Source organism: Centroberyx affinis, unplaced genomic scaffold (assembly GCF_046629955.1).
Source record: "Centroberyx affinis isolate AG114_WGS23_722 - 3 ecotype Tasmania unplaced genomic scaffold, CSIRO-AGI_Caff_v1 ptg001355l_1, whole genome shotgun sequence".
In the NCBI taxonomy this organism is placed as follows: Eukaryota; Metazoa; Chordata; class Actinopteri; order Beryciformes; family Berycidae; genus Centroberyx; species Centroberyx affinis.
In genome coordinates, this window is record NW_027279846.1 from 130,537 (window position 1) to 142,907 (window position 12,371).

The following is a 12,371-nucleotide window of genomic DNA, read 5'->3' on the forward strand; positions in this document are numbered from 1 at the left end:
GACACATTCCTCCCCTCACTGTTACTCTCACATCTCTGCTGCTTTTCATGCTGTAAGGCACAACATGACAGTGCCAGCTATTATCTAATTTGACAATTAGTATTTTTATCCTTGTAAGTCAATCTGCAAAATGCACCCGAATCACATGCGCTAGAGGTCAGCTTTGGGAAAGCAACAACAATGAAGTGATAAACCTAATGCTTTGACTCACTGTCATTCTACATAATAAGATATTGCAGTTTATCCAGCACTTGGCTGTATTTGAGCAAAAGTAATAAAGGGGAAAATCTTCACCCTGGACCAGTAAAAGAAGGCAAAGAAGGATTTAAGCTGCCCCCTCCCACCCTTTGGATAAAGAGGCCAGGCTGAAAATCACGGCCTAATCGGCTCTGCGCTTGAAGAAAGGAAAAAAAAACTACCTAGCTTAAATTTTGATCCTGGAAATGGTACATTGTATGACATATATGCTAGGAAAAGCAAGACAATGCATTTTAAGTATCCTAATTAACAGCCTTTTCACATTCACTGTGTAGCAATTGAGGGACATATTTATGCTATTACTTGTACATTAGTTTCCCCTAATCTGGTTCAACATTGGGCATGAGGTGTAAAAGAGGTTGTTTTACTTGTACATCTGTCACTCATAATGATGGAAACATCCACCTCCAACTCTATTGTGACGTGTGAGTCACAGCTCAAGTCACAGCTCAACCTCATCTTTTACTCTTGGCTCCTCCCACCACGGGAAATGTCAGTCTCAGCATTCCTCTGCCACTCAGTTCACAGCTGTGCCTAATTCCACAAGGTCATGTGCATGCTGACAGGGAATCATTGTGACTGACTTGTCAGAATATAGTGCGTACAGATTTTAAAAATGTTTGTGATGATATTGTTGACAGATAGTCAGTGCTTTAGACTGTAAAAAGATTGGGATAATGATGAGTAATTTGCAATTTGATGTGCATGTGGGACATGGTTTGTCTATTTGAAGCAGACAATTACCATCTGTAAGTGGTCTCTTACAGTGATAATGGCCAGGCTTTACTCGCCAGTTCTTGATGGAGATGGGGCTGTAGTTTTCCAGTTGACATCAAAATCACAAGAAACCAGGGCTACCTTGATGTTAAAGTCCTGCATTTCAGCACATATTAAACACCTATTATCCTCTGATTGTATTTGCTAGGTTAGACTCATATATCAGTTTGTGATCTATTGGGACGATATAGGCCTTTTATTAAAAAACAGATATCAGCTAGTCAATGGCATCAAACCTCTGATGGATATGCAGTTTTATGATTATAATTTTATTATATAATTATAGATATTGATATCAGCACAAAATACTGGCTGTTGGCAGCTTCAATCCATATATCGGTATTGGCCTTTAAAAGCCTATATTGGTTGAACCCTAGTATTTGCTTATTTTTTGTATTCTCAACAAATGTGTCTTTCCTCTATTTGTAGCGTGAATTGTGGAAAATTGGTTCACCCAGCGTTTAGCAGGTAATACTCTATTAGGTGCGAATGGATGCCTTTGTGTTCCTCTCTGCGTCTGTTTTTATGTAAAAACTTCTATCTGTTCATGATCTTTGTCGTTGCACACTAACAACAGACTGCGTGTGTTATGAATGCTGTTTTGCCTGATGTCCTGTTATGCATTTGCATTCCAAAGTCCTGCAAGATGCATATTATTGTCTGAACCATGTATTGTGCTCAACCAAACCGACAAGGAAAAACAACTAACTGCAGGGAGATCGTAACCCACTTAGCCTCAGCTTAACCTCAAGCCGTTCATTCTTGATGCAAGTTGAAATGTTGGACAAGACATCCATATCCTTACCATTCAGCTCACTCTAAATGGCAGTTTGCAGATTTTTCAGCCCACACCAAATTTTAAGGAAGCGTTGGACCCACTCGCTTTTATGACTGCAGGGACCTAACTAATTCACAAACTGACTCCACGTCAGGCTGAGAGGTGTCAGAAAGTCTAATCATTTAGCACATTGTGATAACAGAACTCAGTCAAGTGTTAATTTTGTTCTGACAGCCTGTCTCTAAAAGCAGGACTTTGTGAACACCTCTTTGTGCTCTTTCTCTTTTGGATGTACAGGCTGCACAGGTAAGAGTTTTGACTCTTCTCCCTGTGCTGTGCTACTACTGTGAGCATGCAGTAGGGTTGGGTGATATGACCTGAAACCCATGTCACGGTTTATTGTCACATTTACCTCTAATGTTAAATGAAACAATAATTTGTTCATTTATTTATTCTGTTTTAACTTGGTACGCAATTGCAATGCAGTCTCCATTAGTGTCAAGGCCCTCTGTAAACTATAGTACTGGAATAATCAGGATAACCATATCATTGACCAAAGTATTGTCAAGAAGAATAGCTCCATTCTATTATTACTATATTGCTACACTACACGGTTTGCTGTCTTTTAGTATCATACCTGTTAGCTGAAATGTTTTCTTAGCATTGCCTAAACTTAATAAATTCCAAACCTGTTATGCAAAAAATGCTTTGCTACCTCAATCTAGTTGTAACTAAAATATATGCCAACAAAAATATTTTTTTGTAATGCAAAAATTAGCCAGTGGTTGGTGTCCCCTTGGCAACTCAAGGGGTCGCCAAGGGGTCATCAAGTTTCAAATGCTATTGGTAGCAGCTTTAAATTAAAGGAACACAAGCACTGGATTGCACTGGAGCACTGCACTGAAGGAATGCGTTTACCGAACAATGTGGAAAATTAGGTTTGTGGAAAATTCATAGTGTTGGTCAGTCAATTTTTTTATATACTGCCCAGCCCTAGCCTGCAGCAATGTTAAATATATATGCTAGATATTACTCTAAATTCTGTGTATATCCCAATCTGTGTATGCTTGCCTTGTCTCTTAGTCTTTTCTTTGTTAAAAAGATGAAGGTCAGGTTCACCACCACCAAACAAAAGTGTCCTAAAGCACCCTTATTTCATTGGAAATGCTGCGTGGTCGTTTTAAAATGCACCCTCAGCCACTCAGTTCAGTGTTTCCCCCCAGTCTGCCCAGAGGGCCAAGCTTCAGTGGCAGTGTAATCCCTCTGCACCCTTTTTACAGACACGCACACACACACACACACACACACAAAATCTTTCCACTGAGGGAACAAGCAGTGGTGGAGCGCTTCTGTATATCCGGGCTAGTCTTTGTGTGTGGAATTGATACAAGGGCTTTGTGCGACATCCCCAATTTAATCCCCTATAACATGAGGGCAACACAGTTAAAGAGGGGCTCCATAAGTGCATGCTTTTTTTCTGTTAACACATAAAATCCAAATCACTTGATTATATGGTATAGTTATAGTATTACTAAAGTAAAAATGATATTTATTTAATTAGCCTATTTAAAGTGACTGATTTGATATTTGTCCATTCTAAAAGGCTCAACTAGCCTACATGACTGAACTCAAGCTACTTTCATAAGGGCATCCTTATCACACAGACAAAAGACAAACAGATTTATAATTGGCCAAAATCTACAAAACTAAACTTTCTAAAGCAGATGTAGAGTGAAGTTGTTTTGAAGCAGGGACATCACATGACCTTTCAGGCTTCTAGCTGAGACTCAGTGACATAGCTGATGACATGGAGTTGCGTTAAACACAGTGGTGACTGTTGTTCATTTCTGGTATGTTGCTACAGCTATTAGTATATAGTCTGTTTTAGGACTGGGCGATAATTCAATATTATCGTTTATCGTTTTTCAGTGGAATCATATCGTGATGATATGAAGATATTTTGATATCGTGACACACATTTCTGCTGTCTAAATTGATGATGACAAGCAAATTTTACTTAAAAACTCTGATAAAAATGAGGTATGGTAGGAATATTATTTGAATATTTCTGTTTTATTTGACATCACACCTAACATTACCATTCGGTTCAATGAGATGAGCATTACTTTGATTATTTAACGTGATTTTGCATACATGAGCCATATCGTGATATATATTGATATCGAGAAAAATCCTTATGATTATCATGATATTGATTTCAACCATATCGCCCAGCCCTAGTCTGTTTTTACATCAGTCAAATCCACAGTGTACTAGTACTGTCATGAGATAAGCACCAATTTGCACAAGAAAATAGTAATTTAGAGCAGACAGATACTCAAAACAGAATGTTTTGTGACACGACCCATGTGGGGTTTCTTGCTGACATTTTAGAGTATGCCAGCTAGAGCAGAGTTTCGTGACAAAATGTAGATGTGAAGGATTTGGTGTTCTCCGTTCCATGTGGCCATTGTCTTTAAGTGGTAGAGAAATGCTGGAGAGCCCTGGGTGGTGAATACTGCGTAAATGAGAGTTGGCCTCTTTGAATTCTCATCACCACTGCTTTATCATCTGCTCTGAATTCTCATCACCACTGCTTTGACATCATTAGGTAGGCCTATATATGGCCTCCACGTCCCATGTGCTACTGTCATCATGCCACATCAACAGCCCTGTTAATGGCTGACTTCCCTCTTTATGAAGACTTCCCTCTTCATGGAACTCATTTTTAGAGGCTGCTTTAATTCTGAAGATTACATTTTTATACTTCTGTGTAACAGTATTTTAAATTGGTTATGAGAACTCTAATGCAGCACCACTTTTCCCATTACTCACTCTTCCCACTGGTGTTTATATCTGAACTGCCATTACCAGCCCAGCTCTTATGCCAAAGCAACCAATTTGATGCTCTCATGACTTTTTAATTGTGTTGCCAGCAGATTGATTATCAGGCACAGGCTAATTTTCAACAAAGCCCATAAACACTGCAGCTCAGAGTCCGGAAATGGGCTATTGGCTAAATAGAGCATCAAATAGAGCAATGTCTCACTCCCAGCAGACACAGTCCAGTCTCTTCCCCCTCCCTCTTTGTGTTGTGATGGCAAGTTGACACGCCATTGATTATGGTTCACTCAGGATTTAGCCTGTCATTGGAAGTGCTAAAAATCTCTGGAGCTCATTCTCTGGAGCTAGCTCATTAGACAGAGAAGAAGGCAATTCTCTGTGGCTGCTCATCGCTCTCCACAAGCAGTTATTTGAGAGAAGTCAAGAGAGAGCCAGTTGAAAATTGTGTGCACTTGAGCTTGAGAGAGCATTAGTCACTCGCTTGGCCACTCTATGACTTCCCTGATGCCGTCTCCAGGGATGTGTCACCTCTACATAGGAACCCTTATGTAGCCTGTCATTTTAGACAGTTGATGAACTTTATCATGCTGCTACTTCTGTAAAATGACCTTATTGAACTAGTCCACTCAAAGATTTTGGTGCTTCTTGCAACTCAGTCTGATGAGCCTTGCATCCAACCGTACAACTTTCCTTCCAAATACAGGTAAAACATAGCCTATCTGTAATTGTCATTGTTTTGTCTTGTCATTGTTTGCAGGGTCTGTATGTAGCATCGGACCTGTGATTTCTGACACTGTCCTGCACGGGAATGTGCATCCTGTGTCTGTTGCCTGCTGTGGTGATAGCTGATGTTGCTATGACCCCTGATCATGTGACCCCTTTCTGTATTTGTGTACCTTGAGCGAAAGAGCATGCAGTCTGAAATGATTATGTCTAACGGATGGATGGATTGAAAGTTCGAACTGGGTGGGATGGATGGATGGATGGATTAGAGTGCATAATTGATGCTGAAGTGGTACCACAGAATTTCCCACAGATTGACAGTGCACTGTGCAATGTGGTGGACTGGGGGTGGGGTGTGTGTGTGTGGGGGCAACTTATTTTCAATATATCATGGCCTTACTTGTCCTTACCTACAGTGACAGCAGTGTGCCCAGTAGAATCCAATGGTGAACAGGGGAAATGTGCCAGTCTTTGCACTGCACTCATGTTAATTCCCTGTCACCCACAACTAAAAAGTGTCAAGTTACTTTTTGCACACACCATTAGAAATACATGCGATATTGGAGCAAATGGAATAATTTTAAGTTTCACTTTCATTTTCACAACGTGAGGCTCTGTCTGATTGAGCACAATTTTACTTGTCTACTGGTTTCTTACACAAGCGGATGGGGAAAGCCATGTGTGCGGTGAGTTTACAAGCAACAGCTGCGTGAACACTGGCGAGATTAGTCTCTGGTGTGACAGAGAACATGTGATGTGCAGTGTTAGAGATCTCTTTAGATCAATTTATATATACTGACCAACTTTTTATTTTGTGGTGGCACGTGCTGACATTGTGGCGGTGCGCCACAAATGAGCCTATGTGTGGGAAACACTGTACCATAGAACCTGGAGTCCGTGGATGGGTGTACTATGTTGGGCTACTTGTATCAAATGAGCAGGTTATAGGGGGGAGTGTCACTGTGCAGTTGCACTCGGGACCCAGGGGGGCGGGAATATCTGTCCTTGTTCAGTGACCTGAAACCCAATATATCTGAGAGCTGACACTTCTTGCAGTGCTGCAGTATTTTTGTTCTACTCTCGTTTTTCTGTCTTGTTCCCTCTAGACCACAACGTTGTACCATTCCTAAAGAATGTAGGACATCTCCATGGGCTGGAGACAACTTATTTCACAAGGTGTTCTATCCTAAGGATCTATGGCAAATGCATTTAGGTTATTTTGCATTCAACTGTTGCTTTTAAAAGTTTTCATCATTTCAGTTGGACCCTCTTGATGGCTTCTTCTCATTCTTGGCCTGATTCACTGCTGCATAATCTTCTGCAGCTCAATATGTCAGGCAGACTTTGCAGACCATTTAAATCTGTTAGAGAAAGGGAAATGTATCTGCAGTGACATGGTGGGAGTAATTGGCTTGATTCATGGGCCCATGTTGAGATCGCATTAGAACTAAGGGTTTGGACTGATGGGGCAAATTGAGAGAATTGGACTGAATAGAAGCACAGACAATATAGGCTGCCTCCTCATATCCTCCTCCTTTTTATCATGGTCATTGAGCAGAAAGTAGTCTAGGGTTCTGACTGATGGCTTGCCTATGCTCTTGGCACACTCTGTATCTCCTGTTTAGATCTGCCCCCAAAGCGTCGGCGAATGAGAAGAAGGACCGGCCACTGAGCACCATGAGTGAGGCCTCCAACTACACAGGCGGCTCGGACTACGCCGCACACCCCAGTAGCCCAGCAGGAAGAGTGAGTTGCACACATCAAAACAGTGTTCCTACGCATGTCTGTAAAGTCTGCAAATGAATGGAAAATTAATTTGATAATTTCCAAGTCTTGACAAGTTTGGGAATTGATAAAATGTCTGGGGAAAAATAAGGGAAAAAATGTTGTTCAGTTGCAGTATGTGTAAGACTTACAGTAGCAGTAGCATTGTATAAGAACTACCAGTATACATCATAGGCCTAGATCACTGGCCAAAATCTTCAAATCCAGTCAAGGGCTTGAGAAAGGAATTTTGAAATGGGTTAACACACATTTCCAAGGTTTATTTAGTGTTTTCTATTCACAAATGTAGAACTGTTATGTAATCCTGAAGTGGCATTTGTCTGTATGTAGAGGTTACCTTTCTATTTACTCGTTCATATTTCTAGCCCTCAAGACCCTCCAAAAAAATCCACAATTTTGGGAAGAGATCTAACTCTATCAGGAGGAACCCTGGTGCCCCAGTACTCAAGAGCAACTGGCTTTATAAACAGGTGAGTGTGTTCAGATTGCTTTACACAAAACTTTAGAATTAGTCCAGTGAATCAAATCATGAGTCAGAGAGACAGAAACTTTTCAATCATATATTATTGTTTATTTATTTGGGAAATAAGTTAAACAATTTATATTTAAAAGCAAAAATATTTGGGAAAAATATCCTTGACTTATCTTGAAACATCAGACGCAACATTTTTATCTACAAAATTTCTGTTCTGTAACGTCCCTCTTCTCCACACATAAAACACAGTTTAGATTCTCCCTCTCCCTGTTGTAGAGTTTGATCAACAGTCTTAAGATGAGCACAAAGGAAGCTTTTTGATGTCTTACAAGATCTCAGCATTGCTTTGTCCATCTTTTCTGCTCAGCCAGTCAGCCAGAATGGGCAGTGTTTAAATAGCAATCCCTCATCATGGTTCCCTGGTTGCTTACAGCAGGGGTGAAAAGGGGGTGCTTGAGGCAGCTCTTGGCCAGATAGGGCTCTCTCATGCTTCCTAAGTGGGGGACTCTCATTTAGTTTTGATTGCAGCCTCCTGGCACAGTTGTGTGAGCACAAGTAGGCTTCCTTTCGTACAGCTGCCAGCTGCTTTTTCTTTGGGGACCTCAATCAGGGTGATGTAGTTCAAGCAAAAGACTCACAAATCTGCCGCCACTAATAAAAGCTGGATTTGCACTTTTATTTTCCTCCCTCATTCAAACCTGGAAGCTATTGAAGTCCTTGGCTGAAGTAAAGCTGCAGCCCTTCAGTGGATCCATTGGGAGAACAAAATGCCACAGTGATTGATGGTGAAAGCCTCATTTTTCTCTTCCCACCCAAACTGCTCTATGAGCAGAGTGAGATCTGACAGAAATGTTGGTAAATGGTACAGCATACATGAACACATCAGAAAATGACTGGCCAAAACTTTTTGTAGGCAAGGATTGCATGAAGGGAAGGTGATGAATTAATGGAAGCAAGGCATTTCAGTATTGGTGTTGCACTATTTCGGAAGTGCCTAAAAACTGAACATACTGAATTGCATCTGGTATTGCAGATCTTTTCGATACTAATATGTTAAACATGCTGGTCCCTGGAACTGAATTTCCATTTGAAGTAAACTGCTGTCCACATGCCATTCGACCATAATGACAGAGTTGTTGAGGTCCCTTCCCCTACTCTTGCCTCTGGGTGGAATCTAAGATTAAGGACTCTGCTCAAATTTTCCAACAAAGCAAACAGGGGCAGTTAATACCCTATCCCTCACCCCTCGTCCTGTTCCAAGCAGCAGCCTGAAAAGCCCTTTGAACGCAGTATTGAGTGATACCGGAGAACGACTTCAGTAAAGGGGCTTTATTTTTATTACCCACTGAACAATATGCTCCCTCTTAAAGGGGAAGCTGTTGTTTTGGTTGTAATCACATACTTACAACAGTGCAGCACTCTCTTTATTATGTTCACTTAATTTCATACCAGAAATCGAATCCTTCCCCTGAATACCAAATTATGTGATTACTCTTCTTAACATCTCTGGCCGAGAATGTGTGAAATGAGAATGGCAGAATCCTGATAGTACAAAATGGATGGCTTCCACACTCGTTCCATTAAAGGTAGTGTTTATTTATCTAAAGAATATTAAAAACATAACGTTTCAGGCAAGGAGGCCATCATCAGATGACATACAGCAGGAAAATGCAGCAGTATAAACACACCAAAGACAAAGGGGAAGAAAGGATTTGCTGGTGTCATGCCAATCGGGGGGGGGAATAAACTAGACAACCAATCATATAGTAGGATTCAATGGACTAATTATATCAAAGGGGGTGACTGAACTTATGACAACAACAGCAAGTACTGGGTAAGACAGAAGTAGTCATCCTTCTCATTTCATAATCAAGCCATTCCCTCTAGTTTGTGGTGGTATGTAGAAGGTGTCTGTTTGTGTGTAACCGTGCCCTCTTCCTCTTGGGTTCCTGTAGGACAGTACAGGGATGAAGCTGTGGAAGAAGAGATGGTTTGTGCTGTCCGACCTGTGCCTGTTCTACTACAGAGGTGAGTCTCCATCTCCATGTCCACGGAGAACACCTTTCTGTTGTGTTGCCCTGCTAACAACAACAGTGGCAGTCGATTAGTGGTTGAGAGTGCTGTTGTGACCTTCAGAGCTGGAAGCTGTGCTCTTAGCGATTGTGATATTCATCAGGATCCAGGTCTCTGTCTGAGCTGCTGTGAGCCCCTGTGGCAGGCAGCCTGTCAGGACTAACTGAGGAGACATCTTAATTGGAATGGTTCTCCTGTCTTCTGTTTTGGCATTTGAGAGTTCATTTTTTCCCCTGAGCGAATCCATGGGTTGAAACAAGGCTTGGAAGCAGCCACAGAAAGATAAAGCATTGCATCAAATTAAATTTCACACTCTAATGATAAGTCATAAAACAAGTTTTCAGTGATGAGGCTCTCTTTATACAGTGGTTGCATAAAATTAATTGCTTCAAGCTAACCTGCTCCCATATTATAAATAAAAGGCTGCATTAATCCATGGATTCAGTAGCACTAAACAGGATTTATCTTGTTAATATGCACATATCCTCTTCAAATTCTACATTGTAGGGACCACCATCGTATTAATACAGTGATCAATGTTTGGGATGTGAGTGCAATTTAAATGGCTCTATAATTCGTCAGACAACCCATACTTGCATAACCAAACAATTTAAATAACACTTTTTATTGAAATGGAAACTTGAATGAGTTTTGTGATTGATCTACCAGTGTTTTAAATGACCACTAGCATCTCCATCAATCATGTGCTTTCATAGGTGGGGTCACTGTGGGAGTCCCAGCCTAGTTTGAGGGTTTTCCATTACATTTTTTATAAGCTGCTATTGACTGAGTTGCTATTGACTGAGATTTTCTCCCTCTCTCATGCAGTGCAAATGGTCATATTAAATATTGACACAGCTGTGTTCAGAGAGCGTTTGAGAACTCCCCTACTGAAAAAATCCAATGCTGGATGTGAATCAATGAGGTCATCAGCTAACCATAGACTAGGCCTGCTGCTAGGCTTTGACTGCAAAGAAACTGTAATTGCTGCCTGGCACAAGTCCAGACCAATAGCCCCTGCTCACTTTGTGTGGATGCGGACATCATTTCTGCTGAGCAGGATGGCAACAAGTCTGTGTTATTTCTGGTGTCTGCCACTCCTGTCGCCCTCTTTCCGCCCACTGACTGACAAAAGCCACAGACAGCAGCAGACCCAAAGGCTGCATCCAGACAGACATGTTGAGAAATTGTACCCATCAGCAGAGAGTGGGTAGAAAGGTCATGAACTCCCCTGGCCTTCATCTAAACACAACTGCTATCTGCCACACTTGTATATCAGACTATCACTATGAGCTCAGGATCTCCCTCTGTGCCAGCTTATGTTGGACTATTCTGTAGAACCCGGTGTGTGTGTGTGTGTGTGTGTTAGAGACAGAGAGGCAGAGAAACAGACTTGATGAATAAATAAGTGTAGGGCCGGAGGGATGAAGGTAGGGCTGAGAGTGGCGGACAGATCAATCCATCAATCTCTCAATCCTTCAGTTGTGGAGCCAAGGCTCTACAGGGCCGCAGGACAAACAGCTCAGCTTCCTCTGAATGACCCGAGGCCAACCAGAGTTCAGCTACCACACTCTCACTCCCCCAAAGATTATTCACTATTCACTATAGACCTTGTCCTAGCCACCACCACTATGTGTAAAGAGGCTTCTGTTGACTTTTGCATAACAGCCCCAGTTTGAGTTATATTTGTGTGTTTAATTATTCAGTGTGGAAACCTACAGGGCCAGAAACATGGATGTGGCTGAGCAGCCTAGCCTGACACATATATACACACATACGCGAACACACACACACACTCTCACACTCTCACACACACACACATATTCACTTGCACATGCATACACACAAAAGGATGCAGATATATATATATATATATATACACACACAAAAGAGACACATACACACACATCAAACAAAGCAAATGCACATAGGGACTGCAGCAGCCACGTCCCTGTCATTGTTTGTTTTCCTGCACTGTTTCGGGTGAGCTATGCAGACGGCTCGTATCAAACTGGGAGGTTAAGCAATTCTCTGCATAAGACTCGGACCCAATATAATCCCCCCTGTGGAGAGTGCTGCTGCTGTCCTCTATTGTCAATGTGGAGCTCTGTCAGCTAACTTAATGAGGATTAGAGCAGCCTAGCTGTGCAGAACGTTGAATCAATGCTCATCTTTTCCACTGATTGGACTCTGGCCTGTTTAGTGCTTGTCTGACCAACGCTGTCCTCTTTCTGTTTTATCTCACAACCCACTCGGTTTGTCTGTAGCCTTTGGTATGTTTACAAATTAGTATAGGAGTTTAGTGCAGCATCATAGACTCATTTGAAGATGACTGACGAAAATAGCTCCTAACTCATTGTGTTGACTTGGTTTGTCTCTGCAGATGAAAAAGAGGAGGGGATACTTGGCAGCATCCTCCTACCAAGCTTTCATATATCCATGCTGTCTGTGGATGATCACATAAACAGAAAATATGCCTTCAAGGTCAGAGCATGTTTTCATTCCTGTCAAACTTTCATAGACTGCAGCTTTTTGGGGTTGAATGAATTCAGAGCATAGAAAATTAAAGCAGTATTATTTGGTTTTGGGGAGAAAATTAAAACCTCTGCAAATTTTTTTTTTTAAGAAGTACATTATTTATCTTAAGTAGTGAATGAA

General features: G+C 41.4%; 1 protein-coding gene across 1 annotated transcript in view; it reads left to right on the top strand.

The window, feature by feature from the left end:
• LOC139649487 (pleckstrin homology domain-containing family A member 5-like) overlaps nt 1-12,197 on the top strand; it is a gene marked incomplete at its 3' end in the record, with an annotated part of 55,841 nt that extends 43,644 nt beyond the window's left edge. The window contains exons 5-8 of the mRNA XM_071525902.1: nt 7,006-7,126; nt 7,531-7,635; nt 9,596-9,668; nt 12,097-12,197. Coding sequence (XP_071382003.1) covers nt 7,006-7,126; nt 7,531-7,635; nt 9,596-9,668; nt 12,097-12,197 — 400 coding nt within the window. The remainder of the gene's footprint in view (nt 1-7,005; nt 7,127-7,530; nt 7,636-9,595; nt 9,669-12,096) is intronic.
• Between the last annotated feature and the right edge of the window lie 174 nt (nt 12,198-12,371).